This window comes from Temnothorax longispinosus, chromosome 3 (assembly GCF_030848805.1).
Source record: "Temnothorax longispinosus isolate EJ_2023e chromosome 3, Tlon_JGU_v1, whole genome shotgun sequence".
In the NCBI taxonomy this organism is placed as follows: domain Eukaryota; kingdom Metazoa; phylum Arthropoda; class Insecta; order Hymenoptera; family Formicidae; genus Temnothorax; species Temnothorax longispinosus.
In genome coordinates this window covers 23,432,910-23,454,074 of record NC_092360.1, presented here as the reverse complement: position 1 = coordinate 23,454,074, position 21,165 = coordinate 23,432,910, and the positions used below count along the sequence as shown (strand labels likewise).

The following is a 21,165-nucleotide window of genomic DNA, read 5'->3' as shown; positions in this document are numbered from 1 at the left end:
TGCACCGTCGCTCGGTAGCTTCGCGCGCGGATTTTAACCGTTTCTCATTTCTGCTTTCGACAGAGAGAGCGACAACGACGCGATGCGCGATGTCTGTCGCGTACGCGCGCCATCGATTTTGCCGCGGGTAAAAGTGCGGAAAAGAGGACTCGGACTTTGCGTTCGACGCTTCATCGATACGGATTTAATTTTCGTGAAAGCGGACGCGACCGGCGAGTATGCGAGCGATCCGAATAGCCCCCGTGGAACCTGCTACGAAAGCAGAATACGAGAATCTACGGCCAGGATACGTGACCGGATACGACAACTCGAAGATAGAAAAATGATCTATTGGCAAAGTTTGTTGGAGGAGGTGCCGATAGGAAGATGGATGGCGCGGTAATGCTGTTTGCAGAGAGTTCCAATTCTCCCGTTGGATAATATAATTTCCAATCTCGCCAGTGTTACTCTTGAGCCGCAAGTATTGCAGCCCCACGGATTAATGGCATACGAATAGACGCGTGCTGATGACACGACAGGTTGAGATACATGATCGATGTTACTAACAAAAGTCGGGAGAGTAATGCATTTTGTGAGAGTAAACATTATTTATAAGAGAAAATGATTGGTGACGATTAATTAATGTTTGCAAGAGTCAAATCAAGTCAAATAACATGCATTTGGAATGCTCATAATATATTTATAAATAATGTTTATTCGTATACACTATATTATTATTGTAAAAATATACATGTTAGTGTATAGTATCTACATGTTATTATTTTCTTGAATTTACATATCAGTGATTTTTTACGAACAGATTTTTAAACGGAAATATATTGCGCAAAATACGATAAATTAACATGAACTGCAAACAAAGAACAAGAAAGAACGTTTTGCCTCATTTAAGATGGCGTAAGATTTGATAAGAATTGTTATCAGTGCTTGTGTCTAGATACGGTGCGATAATGCGACGAATGCGCGCAAACGTGGAACGCTATTCGCGTAGCTGCGTAGCTCGAAGGCGACAAATATTTATGTAATTCACAGTGAGTAAACTGCGCGGGATACCCTAATCGTTCTCCGAGGCGAGATAGAAATCGTACCTGTCGACAAGTAGAAATTAATTTCTATGTGTTTCCAGCGTGGTGAGGCATTCGAATCTAGATAAAGGAACCCCCCCGTATACCGACCTTTAGGGATCCACAGCGACCCTTTTGTTAAATGAATTCCTCCCTAGAGCCGCACATATCACTTAAACTCTACAATTGTCAAGGAACCTGTAGTATACCGTTAGTGCGCTCTTGTAAACTTATGTAACAATTTACCTTTATACAATCGCGTCCCTCGCTCGGTTCGGAAGGAAATATATATTATTTATCTAGGCAAAAAATTATTTATATCGCGCCGCATTGTGCATCGCTTGTTAAAGTAAATGATGCAACCAAACTGCTCATTGTGGCGATACATCGCAGATAACGCCATAAATAATATGCGTCATATGGCAATATCGACACATACCTATTTGCATGGCGTAAAATTAAAATAAACATCATATGTCATGCGCACATCGATATATCATTTATTTTATGTTACCGGCATTATACGTGACAATATGCTACGCTTTCTATTTAGCGATACCATTTTACGTGATTTATCGGCAGCGCGTTAAGTAATTATATTTAAAAAAAAAAGAATTTATCTCTCTGACGAAATATCGTTACACTCTCGCCCTATTCAATCATTATTCTTTTATCACACTATTTTGATAGCATATCTACAACATAAAAATTAAATTTCATAGGAATTAATAAAATGCGCACATATTATTCATTTAATAAAAAAATGGATAAGGTATCTATTGGAATAATATTTTTATATAAGCTATCACTTTTTTATTTACGTCACACAGAAACCGGCTATGTTGCGCGAATTATTTACGAGCGTTTCACCCCTAAAATGTGCCGTATCTGATAAATGGACGCTCCCAACCGTTTTTGAGGACCCTTTTCAATCGATAATTTATTATTTACCGAATACTGGACAACTATAGCTTATTGAAAAAAAGTTCTTCTTAATTTATGCGATCAGATTTTTTTAATTTCACAGATTATTCAAATGCATTCGTTCATTATATTGAAATTTTAGCAAGCCTCGGCAAGCATCTAAAAAAAAAAGAGGAAAAATTCCGCTCTTCGAATCGCGCTCGTTTTACATAAGACGGGTACATATTTTAGCGACATCCACTCGGCGGGAGGTAGATGAAAAAGACTTAGGAGCACAGCGATGAGAGAGGTGAAGAATGGCGCAATGTCGCACGTCGCACCGAAGGTCGAGGGAGAGGATTTAGCCCTCTCACATCGGAGGAATGTCGGCGAGTTATTTTAGGCCTTTCCAACTCCCTTATACCATTCTACGGAGAGACGCGTTTACGCGACGTAACGAAATAATGAAGAAGGGCGCGCGCGCGACACTCTCCTGACTTTCGACGATGAAAAAAGAATCTTTTCTCTACAAACATTCCCTTATCCCTTCTCTCTTTTCCATTCTCTTCTCTTTACACCATCTTCTCGCTCTTTCCTTCCATCTCTCTCTCTCTCTCTCTCTCTTTTATGATTCCTGAAAGAATACCGGAGCACACGCTAAAGGGAATACTTTACGATGATGAAGAACGTTGTGACATTTTCCGCGCATAAATACTTTTTCCATTAGAAGGGAACATAGAGCAGAAACGTGAGCCCTTGTTCTAGGAGCCTCTTTGTCCCCGTAAACAGCCTTTTTAAAGCCGTGCTTATGAAAAAGTTACGGATTATCTACGATGACGTAAGGTCGCATTTTCGTGCGCTCTCAGGCTGAAAGCCTGATGAGATGCAATTAGCGGAATTTGGATCTCTACGTTGTTTATTTTAGAAATCTTGTCCTTCCTGATCAAGATGTTCCGGAGGATTCCTGACTCGACACGGGAAGAAAGAGCGCGCTCGCGCGCGCGCGCGCTTCAAAGCGTAATGTTTCTTATATATTGTGCCCCTAATATTATATGCGCTTCCTCTTCTCTTCCGCTTGAATTTCCGTTACGAAGGAAGTCTCGTATCGGATATTCTCACGGCGGGTTTTTTCCATGCCAAGAGGTATCTCATTCTCAGCTTTCGCGAGCAATGAAATTATGAAAAATAAAGAACCGAGCCACAAACGGCACAGGATGAGCGTTAAATTACATTTTCCAGTCGTCCGCCAGGAATTAAAATAGAGAGAAAAATAAAAGTCTAAAGTCAACGATTACTCAAAAAAGGCCGCGATATCTTCTCAGCGAATATAAAAGAACTTTCATAATTGTTTTAGCAAAAACAGCATTATTTCAATCTTTTACGAATAAAACCCTTATGAGCTGTAATAATAATTCGAGTTCCTGTTGTACAGCTCTTTTATTAACATTATTATATCAAATTAATTGTATCATGACAAATTTAGGACGTAAGAGTATTTTTCATTAATTAGTCACCGTTATATTATAATCAAATGTAGTACAAATTAGCGGCGTAATCTTAAGTTCATCATTAGTGGAGTTTTTTCTCGATTGTAACGCGCTCAGTAACAATTATTGGGTACAATAACAGTGCAGGTGCGACGCTGCGCTGTTACATCATTGGTACAAAGCAAGAAACACTAGTTACACACGGTTAACGTTAATTCGGCTGCAACCGCCTCTTGAATATGTTAATTAACTCCGAAATGCGGCGATAACACGGAGTTCCGTATGATGTATGTAAGCCGTACAGTGTAAACAAAACATTTTAATAGATTTTGCCGATGGGCTATGAGATTTGCCAATCTGGCATAATGCAGAAATTTCCGTAGCCTCTGTTATCAGTGTGAAATGAGTAATCGTAACATGGGCGACCTACTTTCACATTAGTCAGCAATTATTCAGCAACGCACAAATGAACGTCATTGAGTTTTGTTACTGCAATTAACAATTTGCCTCAGCAGCAAATAATCTAACGTTATTGTTACTTGATATTCCTACGCTTTCTATAGAATATCGTGATTTGCGCAATAACTGTTTGATCTGCAACCGTCAAAAATACTTGCAAAAAATAGCAAAAAAATTTCAAAAACCACCATAATTGTCACAATCCTTATTTACCATTTGCAAAACTTTATATATAATAAAACAAAAATGCCATTGACAATCTAAGTTATTTATCTTGCCCTAAAAAAATACGATTATATTAAACTTAAAATAAACAATACACAAAAATCCTTTTTGTAATTTTTTTTAAACTACAATATAAAAACAACAACAAAAAAACTCACGTATTTTCCTTCTGGTCGCCGTTGGCCGAGTGCGACGGAGACGGCTGGGTCTGCTGTTTGGAGTAGGGATGGTGGTGCACCACGTTGTTGTTATTATTGTTGTTATTATGCATGTGCACCTTGTTAGCGTTGCTGTCGGTGGGGGAGCCCGGCGAGATTTTACCCGCCAGAGCGTTCAGTGACTGTAGCATTTTCATCGGAGTTCGTTTGGCGACCGGAAGTCGGTGCCTCCTTCGCTCGGGCTCGTTTATCGTTGAGGAAGACAGGATTATTGTACGCTTACGGTTTGAAGGCGTCAACCCTCAAACTCGACTGTATACTGTGCACGAACAAGCTACTTCAAGAAGGGTCTCAGGCGAACTGCGAGAACGGCACCGGACACTTTCGATACACGAATAACGACGACTCGAAATCTTAGCACGAGGCGCACACACTTATCACGTGGATTAAGCACGACAACACGAGAGCACACGGCCGAAAAAACTGGTCCCGCTGAAGTCTTGTACAATTCGTACGAGCGGCGCGACCCCTGACAGCGATCGATCCGACCTTTCGTTTCGTATATACTTTAGAACTCAGACGGATATTGGAGCGTCTTTTGAGATCCGTTGTGACACGATCCAGTTGTGGGCGCGAATACGAAACCCTGTGGACAAGTATCGGTGACAGATAAGGATTTTATCTACATTCACGGATGATTTTATGTATGTGATTATCGATGCACGCGTCATTAAATTTAATCAACGAGCTTATGCATTCGTTATCAATTTAAGATTCATGCAAACTGACATACAGTATGTGCAATACTGCCGATTCGGACTGATTATAAAAATAATTAAAAATATAATCAAGGCCGGTATTCACAGTCAGATCTTATATGTGTTTAAGATCGTTTTAAGTTCATCTTCAGATTTCATAGTAAATAAAACAAATTGTATAATACAACCTCTAAAGATAAACTTGAGATGACCTTAAATTATAAGATTATAAGATCTAACTATGAACACCGGCTTAAATCACGTATCCATCTGTATATTTATTTTTGTCTCTCCTGAATATTCTAATTCTCCACGTTTAATGATATTATTTTTATCAATTTCACGAAAACCTCGTGTTCAGAGATCGAATTAAAATTACTTTCTTCACAAAAATTATGTAAAAAAATTATTAATTTGATACCCGTATTCCTTATTATCTGCTTCTTATTTTAATCTAACAAAATTTAATTAATTGTGTGCGCAAAAGAAGTTTTCTAAGTATACTCAAATTTTTGAGGATAAAAATATATCCAAATATACTAAAAGAGAAGCAGAAACATTTTTCTTTATATAGTTAACAGTTAATTAGAAATTTTAGCTCGTTTAATTGAAATATTGAATGTTATATAAATGCTAAAAATTATATAACACTATATTAAAATAATGCAACATAAGGACAACGTCCTTTATCACTGACGAGGGAACCTCGCAAACCCGAAAATTCTGAACAACTAAAAATTTCCAAATTCAACTATTTACTCCCCTCCCCCCTACATGTGTGTAAAGTTTCATCAAATCGGTTTTGCGAGATTCCCTCGTGAGTATAATATGCTGAACTATTTTTCTTAATAAGATTCTAAGCGTCTTATCGACTGCAAACTGCATGTTCGTCATTATAATCTGTCCATGCGGAACGAAAAATGCGGCGTAGACGTGGGAAACGCACGTAGACGAGCGCCAAACTGGAGAACACGGGACGACACCGTGGAGAAAAACTGACTAAGCGGGCGCGTGCGTTGTAAACTGCTTTACAACGAGTCAATTAAAAGTTTAAGTTTAATTAGAAACTCGAGTCATGTGCGGTGCGCGAGCGAGGATGGAAAAGGAGGCTGATATCGCTGCCCGTTCTCTCGCCCGTTTACCGCCCGCCGGTTTTCTTCCTTCTCCCACCTCCTATCTCACCTTTCTCGTACCTCGTAGTCGCCTCGCCTTTCCCATCTGCGTAACTCCCGAGTCCCGAATTACCGGCTCGCAAACTCCCTTTTGTTTCGCGCGCGCGTTCTCGCAGCGGGTCAAGTCTTGGAAACCCCGGCGCGGCGCGGAAGAACGAAGAACGTGAGAGATACGCGCGATAGGAAGAAACTGATGGAGCTTCAGCGGAACGATACGACGGGGAGAATCCGTCGCTTGAGAATTCGAATTAGTTTCCGCGACTTGGCGCGAAGGAGCATTTGCCGATTTCCCGTCGCAATACGACGAAACTCTATGGACTCTTAAACTTTAACGAAACCAAAGCGGGAGAGTTTATGAAGCGGAAAAGTGGATGGCACTTAGAATCTTCAAATGTGTCACGACATTCCATTTATAAATAATATTTTCAATTTTGATGTAATTGAAAAAGAATTTCTAGAATAGAAGTTTGAAAAATGAAAATGGAAATTCCTTCCTATTCATTTATTTTATATAAATTAAAGTAAAAATTTAAATAAAATATATATGTAATTCTGTTTATCGATCCAAAATCTGACATAGAAATTATTATTTGCGGTTTTCCAAGATTTTGAGTCCAATTTTTTATTTAATCGTGACAGTTGTATTTGCTGATGTAATCTAACTAAAATTTTATCAAAATTAATCTCTGAATTAGCGAAAAGTTGAGTGTAGATATAAAAAGAACAGTTGCTGTACGTAATATATAATATATAATTTTACAACTTTTCTTAATTTATTAATCAAATTATGTTTTAAGTTCAACATCGTGCAAGCGATTCGGTCACAGCGACTCGGAAAACGTTCATACGGCACTAATCATTAACAGAATGAGGTTAAGGAATTTCCGGCGATTATATAAAATAAGGTGAAGTTAAAAGAGTCGCAGTTGAGATAATTTGAAGGTCCGTCGGTTTTACTAGATCTATTCTTGCAAAACCAAGAGAGAATTGAATAGATACTTGCAAATCTGCCACTGCAAAACGCGGAAGGAAGAGAAGCCGAGCCGACGCGACGCGACGGGTGTAAGAACTCACGGTGAAGAGATTTTAGCTTCTTGCGGATTACATTTGAAGGTCCGAAGTCGAGGGCAAAAAGACGAGGGCGCCAGGAATGCGCTGGTTTGAAGGGAAAAGGCGAGTTGAAGTGGAGGAGCGAGAATTCACGGCGAGAACGGAGGGATATAATTACCGGAACTACAACGGTTGTCGAATGTCAAAGAGATCGCGCATAATTTAACACATGAGGCGGAAGCCATGTACAAAGCGCATGACGCTGTGGGCGGGAAAAATAGGAAAAATAGAGGAGAGACGGAGCACCGTCGTTTGCGGGGGCTTATGCCGTAAGCGACAGCGAAAAAGTGAAGAGACGAGGAAAAAAAAGGCGCGACGAGAGGAGAGCGGGAGAACAGAAACTATATCTTGATATGCTACACCTAAACCTTTTGTCCCGTACACATTTTTGCCTCTCCAGCTCTATACCTACTCAACTTTCGCCTCGCCTTTCCCCCTCGCCTCTCCTCGCCCGCTCTCACCCACACCCTCGGTACACGTCGACGCTCTTTGTCGGCACCCACTTAACGCGCTAAAGCGTCAAATTAAAAACTCGAGGCACCCTGGAAACGGCGATTAATCGCTCTCGTGGCAGTGATTGCCCGTTATCGTTCTTGCTCGTTGCCGTCGTCGACTTTATAGCGCGTTTCCCCCGCGGCTCTTTTTCTCACTGAGACCGCGCGACTTCCCCGTACCTTTTGGACTCACGCGACACCACTGGACACCTGGCCGGAAGCGACACTTTCAAGATACCTCGTCGGAACTGCAGAACGTTGCGCGAATCGCGAGATCACTGTGACCTGAGCGGCGAAACGATCTCGTCGACGGCACCTGAGCACTACGACTGATGACTCGACGAGCGCAGTTGCCGACCATCGTATCTCCGGATAAGCCTTATCGGTACCCAAAGACCCCACCCTTCGTCGGTGGGACGCATCCCTCGCGTGTCTCTTTTTTTTTTACGACACACTCGCGTACTTTTCTGCCACGTTGACGACAAACTATTTCGCGCAATTCTCTCGCTTGCGCTGTTCGCGTGCCGCGTTTCTCTTTCTTTCTTTTCTTTTTTATTACGATGCACCTGACACCGTCAGACACTGTTAGACGTCAGGCACGTCGCTCGAGTCACCAGCTTATCCGGAATCGTCGACGAGGAGGTGGTCTTTGGAGTGGCATGCGATCGTTCATGCGCGATCCAGACGCGTCATGACGACGCTCGGCGACGTTTTGGATAGGCGAATCGCGTTAAGGAGTGCTTTTCTCACGGAGTCCCACAATGATGATCATTTCTCCCGCGTTATCGCTTATGATCCATGAAGAATGAGGAGCCGCGTCGATTTTACGACGTCGCCATGTCGATCGTCATCTGCAAAGAATGTTCAACAGTTAAAAATATTGTACTCTCCTGTTTTAATTAAACGTCGTTGAAGTCGTCCGATCGAAAATCGCAAAGCTAATAATTATAATTTCCGTTAGCATCTTCAATTAAATTCGGATCATTAAAAATAAAAAAGTATTTGTTATTGGTGTATACGAAATGTGCAGATACATTTTATTTCTTAAATATCTACAGAAGATTAAAAATTAATGAAGAATTTATAAAAAAAGAAATAAAGAAATATAACAATAAATTTATTAATATTATTACCTTCGCCGATCAGAGAATAAATCAAATCGGGGAACGCAGTATTCAATTCAATTAACATCTCTACTTATATAATTGTACATACGTAAATTGTAAATTGAAGGAAAACCGGATGGGTGGCCCTAAAAGTGTCTAACAATAGCCCACTTCGTGGGCTAAAAGCGAAAGAATGTTCGTCAATATTTTCTCACTACCAGGCCGAGGCGATGAAGCAGACACCGACCGGCGTTCTTGGAGATTAGATAAGACGTGGAACGCTCCGCTGCAGTAACTTGCACAACGACGCGGCTGCCTGGCCTCGTGAAGACGCTGCCGTCGAGCAAAGCAGCGCGCGGCGCATTTGTGGGTGCAACGGCATAAGAAATATTTGACGTTTATTGTATAAGTAAGTGCTCGGCAATATGCGCGTCAAACCGCTAAAAGTAGCGGAAATATTCAGTGGTCGTACACATGGCCTTACACAGCCATTGCCATAAATTATGGCATTATTGCCTTGACGATCGACCGAGTGACGCTCGTTAAATTGCGTGCATGTCTTTGAAATTAGACTTCCGTAATCCGAGCGGCCTTAACGTGAAATTTTAAAATGTTGTCCGAGGTTATCGCGCAATACACGCGTCATATGGTACGGTATAACATTTAACTGATAAACGCGGTGATTAATGCCGTTGCGGATTCATTGTACTGCATCGCGCGTAATATACAAACATCGATAGTAAAATTGCAAACATTTTTCATATCCTAAAACAATTATATGAAAAATGTGGAACATGATAATTAATACTTTTATAGAAGTGATTCTTGAAAAAGCATCGTAAAAGCAAAATAAACTGTATATCTGAAATAACTGCATAGTATTAATCATTACTTTTGAAAATCTTAGAAAACTTAGCCTCATATAAGAGAATATATGTAATTTTATAAATATCTAGCTTGAGGTATAATGCTATTCAAAAATAAGATATTTAAGTAGAAGCGATAGCATCTTTAAAACATAGGCAAATATTATTTCCGATACATTATTGGAATATAATATAAAATATGCCGAAGTTTTTACTACCAAAAAAGTCTCAGATTTATTATATCTAAAATCACTATGTAAAATTATTACAGCGTTATTTTTCTCTTGACCTATTTATTTAACGATCGATAGCTTTCGAGAAATACATAAATTTTAAAATTGTTTCAGATCGGAATTTGCAGGGAGAATATTTTTGCATACTTTATATCTTGCGTCATTTGACAGGTAAATAATAACAGATCGATGAGTAATATTAACAACCAAAGATCTGCAAAATATTGAAACGCTTTACAACAGGGCATTATTCAATATAGCAATTAAAAATTCGTTGCGATTGATATTGCGCTCGTTTGCATACATTTCATTCCGAAATTACATTATAAAGAGGAATTGATAATTGTTATAAAGAAATTGTTGCCGGGCCGATAAATGCAGCAAATATACGAGTAAATTTATATATTTAACTATACAATATTTTCACCGAGAGAAGCCTTCTGAAAGTTTCTGCAGGAATAGCCGTTATATTCTAGCGCCGAAAGCTGCAACGAGTTTCAAAAGCAAAATTTGTTCGTCGAAAAGTAAAATAAAGCATTGTAATTCAACAACGAGAAGTTTCACGTCATACTTCAGTTGATGGAGCAATTCGCTACTCCTTTGTATGATAATAACTTTTGTGACTAACTGTTTGGAGTAACACGAGAAGAATAGCGACAATAGTCAATTATAACGACAACGTTGATTAAAATAATAAAATTTCGAGAAAGAATGTAACGGAAAAAGGCACTTAAATTGGTACTTGACAGTGTGTGTAAATAAAGAGAAAAAAAATGTCAATGAAGCACGTAATTGTGATACCACAATAACGTGACGAGTGTGGATGTACAGTTGGAATTATTACGAGTTATTGATCGGGAATTATTCCACGTACAGTGTAGAGACACGTTTGAGGCACGTTAGACGTAAGTAACTGACAGATATAAGCAGGTCTGTGAGTGAAGTGTGCGCCTAGTTCTCGTCCAAAATAACAATGCAGGCGGTAGGAACAGTATCGTTATTGCATAGCTAAGCAACCATCACTTGTTTGCAGGGCGAAACAGTCTCGTTTGCAAACCGACAAAGAGGTATTGTTCTTTCGAGGGATCTCTCCAACACGCTTGGTTCCTACTATTTACACGGCCTAACTCAACATCGTATCCCAAAGTTCGTATGGTTCTCCACGAATGACGTACTACAGGACAGTCATATTTCGCAAGAGCATCATATATTATATATCTCTAAAATATGTAATTTATCTAATTTATTTATCTATTTATCTCGAAACTTTGCGCAACGAACAACGATTGCTGAACCAGTTGCAAACAACATACGCTGTACAGATGGCAGTTAATTTTTTGTCAAATAAGAATTATTTGCGTTAAGCATAATAGAAAATAAAACCAAGTAAAAAGAAAATTTTTGGCTTTTTTTGATTTCAATACAATTTTTTATAATTTTTTGATTGTTATTTATATAGAATGCACTTGCAAAAGAATGTTTGATTAGAATCTATAACTTATTATAATTGCAGAAAATATATCATCGATACAATGAACTTGACACACAATTCTTATAACGTTAACGTTAACTTACATACAAATAATTAAAAAAAAAACGACCTTATATATTATGGAGGTTTTCTTTATTATTTTGACACAGATATCATCGTGATGCTCTCAACGCCGATCTTCAACGGAGTCGAGTGCAGAAACAATGAAACTGAAGTACAAGAACTCGCGAGTCCGGCGCTATTCACGGGAACTTTCCACAGAGTGCCCTAAAGTCCAGCGAGTCCAGATAAGTTATCGTCCCAGTTGAATCTCGACAACAAATCTCTCGAGAGTAACAGCATTTTATCCGACGCGAGAACGGGACTGACCCACGAGCTTCTCGAAACTCGACGAACGAGAAATTTTCTGAAAGTCGTTTGCGAAAAGTACGACAGTTCAATAAGCACATTCGACGACGCGATCTTACAGGATCAATGAATTCACCGATTTTCGCGGAAGATTCTTGCGAGACAGATGCAATTTTTATCTATAAGTATAATGTACGAGAACAGGAAGAAAGATCTATTCAAACTATACATAATTTCCGACATAATAAATATAGCTACGTTTCTACGCGATCTACTAAATATCATTTATTAATCATTAAATACATTATTATGTAAAAAATAAAATATTAATAAATATGTGTTGCGTAATATTATTATATTTTAGTTAAATGCTTAAAGTTACATATTGAAGAGTTGAAATTTAAAAGTTAAAAATACAATAATGTAATTTGTCTCGATCCTGTTAAAAAATGAGAAAAATTATTTATCTAGAACCATTTTTAAAAGTTGTCTAGTGTAATCAAATCTTACCATTAACGCTGCAATAGTCAATATAGTCACACAGTCACATCAGGTACAATAGCCTGTGAAAAGCGCGATATTTGTAAGAACGACGATAAAATTACAATTACATGACATTACGTTTATCCGGAATATTACGCGCGTTACATTATTTCGTTTTTTGTGCGCGCCAATAGCGCGGCGTTTATTTTTCCTCGCTGAGCAAAATTGCGCTCATCGCGCCCCATTTAGTAAATGCGTCTCTGACCCGATTACAAATATTCCCGCGATCGAATCTTTTCCACCAAGCGTACGCCGTTTAATACATTAAATACAAATACTCGTTATGCAACTCACATTTACGCGTCTGAACGCCGCGTGCAGAAAATATCGTATATTTTGCGATTGTAAAAGTTATAACTGTGAATGTCCGCGCGAGAATTCCAATACGCGCGCCGGAAAAGATACCTCACCCGATAGAAATACGGTCGGGGAGGCGCGGGGGAGGAGGGATGCAGAGTGTGAAGATGAAAAGTTACAAGAATGTTATTACCGCCATGAATTGCCAAAGGCAGGTTGCGTTTTCCAACCCGTCGGAAATGTTCCCCAGCGGTTCGCAGCTCTCGCGGCATGCTTTTTGCTCTTCAAACTTGTTCCATTTTCTATATCGAAATGCGATGCGAAATCTCATCGAGAGGCACGAACGTAATACCATATAAAAGTGAATATATACGAACATAGGTGGAGAGAAGTATTCGTGCTTTCGAAAAGATTGACAGAGTGTATCAAACCGATGTAATGGAAAACGGTAATATCAGCAATATAATTACCAGTAATATTTAAAAAAAATGTATACTTATCGTTCTTTCTACTTGCAAATATATTGCATTATTTCACAACATATTAGCAAAAAGTGAAAAAAATTCTGCTCGTTATTTAACAATTTTTCAAAAATTTTATTAACCAAACTAACGTTAAAGATTTGTATATTATTATGATCAGTTATTTAAATGATGGTGATTAAACCACGCGTTACTCTATTAATATACGATTCTCATATTCCTATAAATTGCGATAACTAATTAAACATTATATCTCCATGTCACAATTTATACTTGCTAATTCATGTTCGGCAATTACCGCGGGAGCAATAATTTACGGTGAAATTTAATTATTATATAATTGTTGTTTAAGATTACACGTATAGCAATTATAAGCCATAAATGACTTTAACGCAGTATCATTTTCGATTGAGTATCACTATGAAGATGTCGATAACGGTAAAATCGCGCATAACCTGAAGATAACTAAAGTTCGTCGATATAATACCAATTATGAATGCAACCATAACAGGAATACCACAGACTGAACATTATAGTTCGCCGGATATGTCGTTGCGGATGCTATGTAGCAGGTGCGCCGCGTTATTCGCCGAACTCGATGACGATGTGTGCTCGTTATTAGCAAAATTGCGTGAGCTAATTGACTAATTAGAGATTAACGATGGATGCTAGTTCTATCGTTCCGGATGTATTGATGGATTACTGTTTTGGACCTGCGACGAGCGGCCATTATGATGCAGCTTATCGATGTGTCTCAACCGATATTAGAATTTTTTAAACATGTGCCGCACAACAATGCAGATAATTAATGCAGCAGTATGATACAATACAATCATGTAAACAATTATATCCTCGTTACCCGTTATTATATATTCTGCTGTTAAGTATACAAGTATAGTGGTATAATTTACGTATACTATATATGTATTCGCTCTGTGTTGTATTTTGGAGATTTGAATAAATATTTCAGAATCCCATCTTCCTTTTCATAAAATAATTATATAATTATATTTTTAGATGTTTATTAATTTTGTTGCGAACATCACTGCTGCTAAAAAAAAAATATATAGATATATTATCTGTTAATTTGTGTGTAATAAATATATTTATACGTATTCAAGCTACCAAATGTCCATTACCGATGACACAACTAATTAATTAGTGATTAGCGACGAAAGCTCGGTTGTCCTCTGCTGTATTGATAGATTGCTGTTTCTGGTCCGCTTCGATCATACATTATACCAGCGAGTGTTCCAAATAGTCATATCAGCCGATCGACATGAGCTAAAAGCATTTTGCTTCAGATTCTGTACCTATCCCATATATTACCTTTAGCTTCAAAAAAGAGAAATAATTATATATATTTTGCTTTTCAAACTCAATCAATTAATTAATATGTAAGATGGATGGCTATTTATGCTTAGTGAATTCATCTGTATTATATTTCTGTATTTGTTTGTTTAGTTATAAGATTTCGTTAATAGATCTTCAATTTAGACAGGCGAAATATTTAAATAAAGAAAAAGAAATTATAGTTCTCTTTAACATAATAAATGTCTAGAGTTTATAATTTATTTTTGTACATCGGCAATTTATATATACGTCACCTCAAAGATTTGCCTACCTAAAAATATTTCCTAAAAATGTACATTACAGAAGCATTATTTATCATTCAACCAGTTTGTGGCGAGAGTAAGAGAAGAAAAGAATGTAATGGTGCAGGATACTTTAAATTAAATTCCATGAAGCGCGGAACACATGGTCGATAATACGGGAAAGTTTCGCGGTATCTCTATTGCGGGATATAGTTATTACGGAAATTTTGTGCTGCGGCAGCTCATGAAGTAAACCTGCTTACGCAATCTAGAGTCGACGCAATCTCAAGTCCGATATGAGGCCGTGATAAAGAGCAACAGCTTGGCAACGGAGTTTTCGCAGGGCAAGACGAGTCCGAAAGGTAGTTCGAAATCAGGGAAAGAGCTGCGACGAAAGAGCGTTTCTCGTCGGATTGATCCTGAACGGGGGATAAACGTTATTGACGTGGACACAACGTTACGCACAGCCTCCCATCGAGTATTTTCAATCACGAGATTGCTCAATTGCAGCCTGGTTTTCCCCGTTCTCGGCTACGTTGCTTCTTTCTTCAGGGGAAGCTCCGTTTTCCTCTTATTTGCTAAAGCGGAAAGACCGAAGCCAGATTAAAAAGCGCGACTACGACCCTCGAGAATGATTATCTCCAGTACCGACAATACAGACACGGTAACAGGACAAGAGGGATGGATGGCTTAAATGCATCTTCCGGCTCAATCTGATTGAGTACAGTCGGAGTAAAGTCGACGTAAATGTAATGGTCTCTGATTAAAAAGTGTTGTACAACCTTTCTTTAATTTTTTTGTGCTTTACGTTCTAAAGAATGTTTTAAAAACGATATAAAGATATTATTATAAAATACATGGAAATTATTTTTTCTTATTAAACATAAGTAACAAAGAATTTAGTCTTAACATAAATTATTCAAATCTTTTTTTATTTTATAATTCTTTTTATATGTCGTTTTCATTATTTTAAAAATAAAATTTTTCGATTTACTTACTAAACAATGCATTACACATTGTTAATACCAATATGTTACTCAAAAGCAAACTAGTTTTGAAACATGTATAGGATAATTGGTAATATTCAGTTTTGATTTCGGAACTGTCGGAAATATCACTCATTTAATTAGATTGCCATAAATCTTGCCGTTTAAAGAAGAATTCTTCAGTTAATTAGCACAGCTCACCGTACCTCCATATCCCTCATCGAAATTTTAATCTCCGGTGGGACAAAAATGAACGTGGATATTCCGCTCAACTAGAACCTCCTCCGCGGAGCCAGAAGAAATGGCATTAATGCGCCGGAACAATTGTAAAAAGTAGATTAAAGCGGACAGTCACGACCGCAAATAATTCCAGCTGCGTCCGTCGCCGGATATCATAATAGTCCTGTTATTTAAATGGACGTCATCAGAGCGGGCACGTGACGTATCATTAAACTAGGACATTAAACTGCAAGCGTTAATCTTCTCCCCCGCGCGCGCGCGTACGTTTAAAACTTTTGTCCTGCGGGGCCTGCTGGCATCTCTCTTTCTCCGATAAACTACCCCTCTTGCTTCTTTTTATCCTCCTCGACCCTCACGAACTCACCCCACGGTACCCCTGACTGAGCCAAGTGCTCGGTGACACGACAAAAGTCACTTAGCTCGGTGATGAGGTAGGCTTTGGCGATTTCCACCGCCATTCTGGTATCTGTTGTCGCGTGGCGAGGATAAATGAAGGTAAAACTCTATAGCCGGGGGAGGAAAAAAACCCTTATGGAATATCTGAGACCGGAGTTTATCAACTATCCTCGTTTCTAGCGTAGTCCATGTGCGAAATCGGTAGAAAGCGGCAAAAATGAAAGGAACGTCGCAACGTATAAACGTAAACATTCTGTAGAACTAGCTTTATCATGCGCTTTGTAAAAAAACGTACTATTTATTTTTACGAAATGCTTGTCATACTAAATATAATCCGCTACTGCATAATGTTATGTCTGGGTAATAAGCCGCTTTTACTTTCCTATATAAGAGTAGTTATACGTATACTGCTAGAATATATACGAGAAAGCCAAAGCGATATTAAAAAATTGTGAAAATGTAGATTTTTCCTGATAACATGCAATAATGTTGCGTCACGCATAAAATTCAACTTTTGAAATATAATATTATAAATGTCGTACGGGTCGTATTCACACAAGTTATGAGCTATATACTTTTCAAGTATATAATGTAAGATGTAATATTTTGATTCTTATTAAAACAATAATTTATATCAGTTCATATTTGTATCAAAAATTCGTAACACATCGAAACTAAAATCGTAAATTCGTTATTTCTTCTTTTTCTAATAATAGACTTGTTATTAGACTTGTTAATTAATCAATATCTAAGTCAAAATGTGAAAATACTAAAAAGACACATTAGATAATTAAACCTGTTTATTTTATATACTATTAAATTTGCATAAAAGAGTAAAAATTATGTATAATTATACAGGAAAAGGATTCATTGGAGAAATACGAGTGTACCACGTAATGAGAATACGATTTGTGTCTGCGCGAAGAGTTTCAAATAGCAAATCTCCGCGATACAATAATGAGCCAAGAAAACTTCCTGTATCTCCGCTTTTCTAATTTGCTCTTAAGTTCAGGCCATATTGTTTGCCGCAATTTTCTTGTAACGACTTTCATTCGAGACACGACTTTGCGACATGTATTTTAAACTAGTTGAGCACTTTTTAACCACCGAGTTTGGACGAGAGCTCTTGTAACTGGCGTTAAAGTGCCGGATTTTTGTGGCGTAATAATGAAAGGAATTTTTTCGTGTCGCTGTATTTTGCTTTGTATGCATTCAACGTTCTGAGAGTTAAATACGAATGGGGACGCTACCAACGTTTTGTATCAATTTACATTTCTCACTTGGTATTATGTATTTTTTTCCGTTATCCTTTATTCTTCATTTTCCCCAAGAAAGTGTACTGTTTTAAAAATTTACGTGTCAAAAAATTCTTCGTTACAATTATAATACTCGACGTATAAACAGTTCGATATATAAAGAGAAATACGTAAATAGTTAAGCCAGCGCTGCTTGCATAAATTACATATTCCTTATTATAGAGTTCTGAACGATACAACTGTTCAAAGAAAATTGTGTCTGCAATTCAGGTCGCATTAGTGAGATCTATATTTAATTCTCATTAAAAATCAATGTACATAAGATTCTCTCGCAAACTTGAAATCAGTTTTACTTACGACAGCAGAACTTTTGTAGCAAACCAATTTCAGTAAATAATTGAAAAAAAATTAATATATCATATTTTGTATACATATATGAAAAATGATAACATATTATCTGTTTAGTTAAAGCAAACGTTACTGATAAAAATTAGGAAATTGTAACAAATCGAATCCTTTTAGTAAGAAAGTACTGACTCCAGATACGTTTAAGAATTTACAAAAAAAAAATTAACCAATTTGTTGTGGCGTGTTGTATAAGTAACAAAATATTTTTCTTCTCTGTATATATGCGTAGAAAATTCTTCTCAAGAAAAACAACAACCTCCGCAGTTTCTTTCGCACGGCTTCATAAATCGCATCGATACCGAAGTGAGCTTAAACCAATCACTTAAAAATATCGATAGCCTGCCTAACTGCTTCCAGCTTAGAGAAAATTAAGTGCATTCAATGGCACATAACGAAAGGTATTTCAAGCCGGAGTTTCTGCTTTAATCTCACGTTACGAGCAACTAAAGTTCCGCGGAACGAGAATCGATACGGCGACAAAGTACGCAAATAAAGAAGCGCCCGAGAAATAAGGTAAATTGAGATAGTGAATTGAGCAACCGGTGATTTTCATCAACCGAGCTAGCTTGATTTGGCGCGTGCAACAGGTCCTGCTATTTACTTTGAAGAGTAAGGACTAAATCAAATTTTAGTGAGCTCCACCAAGAGTGCCTTCCTGTTTATGTATATCTTATTTCATTTCACGCGTTAATATGGATATGCAACTCATAACTGAATTTTGGTTAATGATATACATGAGAATCGCGAAAATGATAATTTGCATTTTTACCTAAAATATAGCGAGTCATCACTATATTACCGTGAACATCACGCTATCATGTTGCGGTCAAAATTAGTTGTGAATAAATTAGAGCAAATTTGAGTAAATTTGATCATGTTAAATGATAGTAATTTTATTCAAACTTCCGGTAAATATGAAATCGTTTCTAAACGCACGCTGAAGTCGCACATAATATATTGTATATTATTACAAATATTAATATGTAAACCAAGTTTTGCCAGCGTATATGCGGTGATTCGCAATATTATGCAGTTACTATAAATGACACAAATATGGTTAACATACACGCGAGCGCGTAAACACACACACAATTATATATTATAATATAAACCAGATAATTATATTATATTATTATACATGATATAGTAAATATTATAAAATTATACTTTTTATTTCTCGTAAAACCTAGTTCATTAGAAGATCATTAATTATATTTGTTAATAATAAAAATTATGGGAGATATTTTAATGTTTTTGTAAAGGAAAAATTAATTTCAAATCGAACGAGGAATCTATCTACCGTAAAGAGAACGTTATTTCGGTACGTCTTTTATTATTGTTATACTAATAACAAAAGGTTAATATATTAAGTTAATACACATATAATTTACTGTACGATTTAACAAATAAGATTGTAAAATAATTTATTACAGCAATTATCATTATTATTATATGTATCAATTGTACATTTTAAATTTAAAAATACATCTAGGTGAAACATGACATTGTGAACTAGCCATCAATTCTGTTTTTATTGCTGGAAATCTTTGCGGAACAAAGAATGGTCAGATGATACTCCAACATAACCGTCAACAAACGACATATAACTTGGGAAACTCGGTTGTGTGCTCTCACAGATATATATTTTATCAATGAATGGTAAACTTTATCGGACTGTTTACAATGAAAACAGTCCGGCACATGTAAGCCCTGCAATAGTTGCGCATATGTCGATTCTAGTGTTGACCCAAGCAACGTTTACTGCCTCCATAAGCAATTTTATCGCCAGTATATGAAAACTGTCAAAATACGCGTTCGCGCAGGATTATGATGTGGTTCGTCGGAGTGTTTGACGTAACAAACCTTTTGTACCTCTCATATAAAAAGAACAATCAGAATAATCATTTACTAACAACTATTAACCGTTATTAAGATTAACTTATTAGGAGACAATTTATTACTAAATATTTAGACAAACAATTTTTGAATCCGAAATTTGTTTCTTCTCGTTAGCGTCAGTAATAAAATAAAGAAAGGAGATTTTTTTCATGTGAATCAAATTCTGGAATACTTACACGTTGACTGTCTCGCAAAGCTCAACGCATCTCAGAACTATTCGTCTGATAAAACTCGCCTTTCTTTGGAACGTCTTAAGACTGTGCAAGGAAAATTTTCCTTTCACAGTCTCAACGTATTGTTTATAAATAATTGAAATTCAGAGAATAACCAAAACTCTAGCATCACATTTAAACAAATTTATGTTTAAATAACATAAGCGGCATTGTACGCATTTACAAAGTACATCATGCATCAGCATAATGTTACTCGATGAGCGAGTCGAAAATCGTCGCAGCACGTTTCGAGTTATTGCAAACAACGGTACAACATTTTCCCACGCTCGAATTTGAAGAGTTCCAAACAAATCCAATAACACACGATGTATAAGATGCCGCGGCGCGGCGCGGAGACCGTGGAGAGAAGTGCCATGCGACGTATCTGCATTGTGAATTCGCTCGGGGTCTTTTCCGCGCGCGGAATATACCCGAGTTCTCGTGCGAACGTGGCAGAGCAGCACGGCAGGCTGCACCTCTATGAGTGCCTCGCCTCGCACGTGTGCGCACCTGCGCCTGCATATGCGATCCATATGTACGGCACAGGCACGTGTCTCGCGCGCGCGAACACGGTATACGGAGTGTCACGCGCTACGGATTCCTTGTTGAATTCAGTGCTGACTTCCCCCTCGAGGCAGATCGAATGAGAGAGAATTCGATCGGCAGTAACTTCCGTAACTTCCGCGGTTTTCCTTCCGAAAACAATTTTGTTGGCGCGCTCAGGCCTTCGCACACTTCGCAAGAATTTAAACGAAGATATATTTTCGGAAAATCGACAAAGTTTTACGATCCTTTTATATTTCTTATTCCTGTTTCTTAATTCACACTTTAATCTCCTTGCACACATTTTCTTTTGTTTTAGATGCGCGGACTCTACGACAGCTACCGTTCACTTCAGTTTCGATTTTAGCATCTGTGATTCGATGAAAGGACGTAGAAACACGTCGCCTGAGTTCTACGATGTATCTTGCCGCAAACA

At 37.6% G+C, this 21,165-nt stretch overlaps 1 protein-coding gene across 6 annotated transcripts in view; it reads right to left on the bottom strand.

Moving 5' to 3' along the window:
* Positions 1–21,165, bottom strand: part of LOC139810542 (CUGBP Elav-like family member 1-A) — a 497,386-nt gene that overhangs the window by 300,627 nt on the left and 175,594 nt on the right. For 4 of the 6 annotated variants that reach the window (XM_071774183.1, XM_071774182.1, XM_071774188.1 and 1 more), the window contains 2 exons: positions 8,008–8,678; positions 4,294–4,939 (listed from right to left, as the gene is read on the bottom strand). In XM_071774183.1, the coding sequence (XP_071630284.1) occupies positions 4,294–4,490 (197 nt within the window). In that variant the 5' untranslated portion in view covers positions 4,491–4,939; positions 8,008–8,678. Of the gene's footprint in view, positions 1–4,293; positions 4,940–7,745; positions 7,762–8,007; positions 8,679–21,165 lie in introns of those variants that run through there. The other 2 variants (XM_071774184.1, XM_071774193.1) reach the window with 2 other exon arrangements.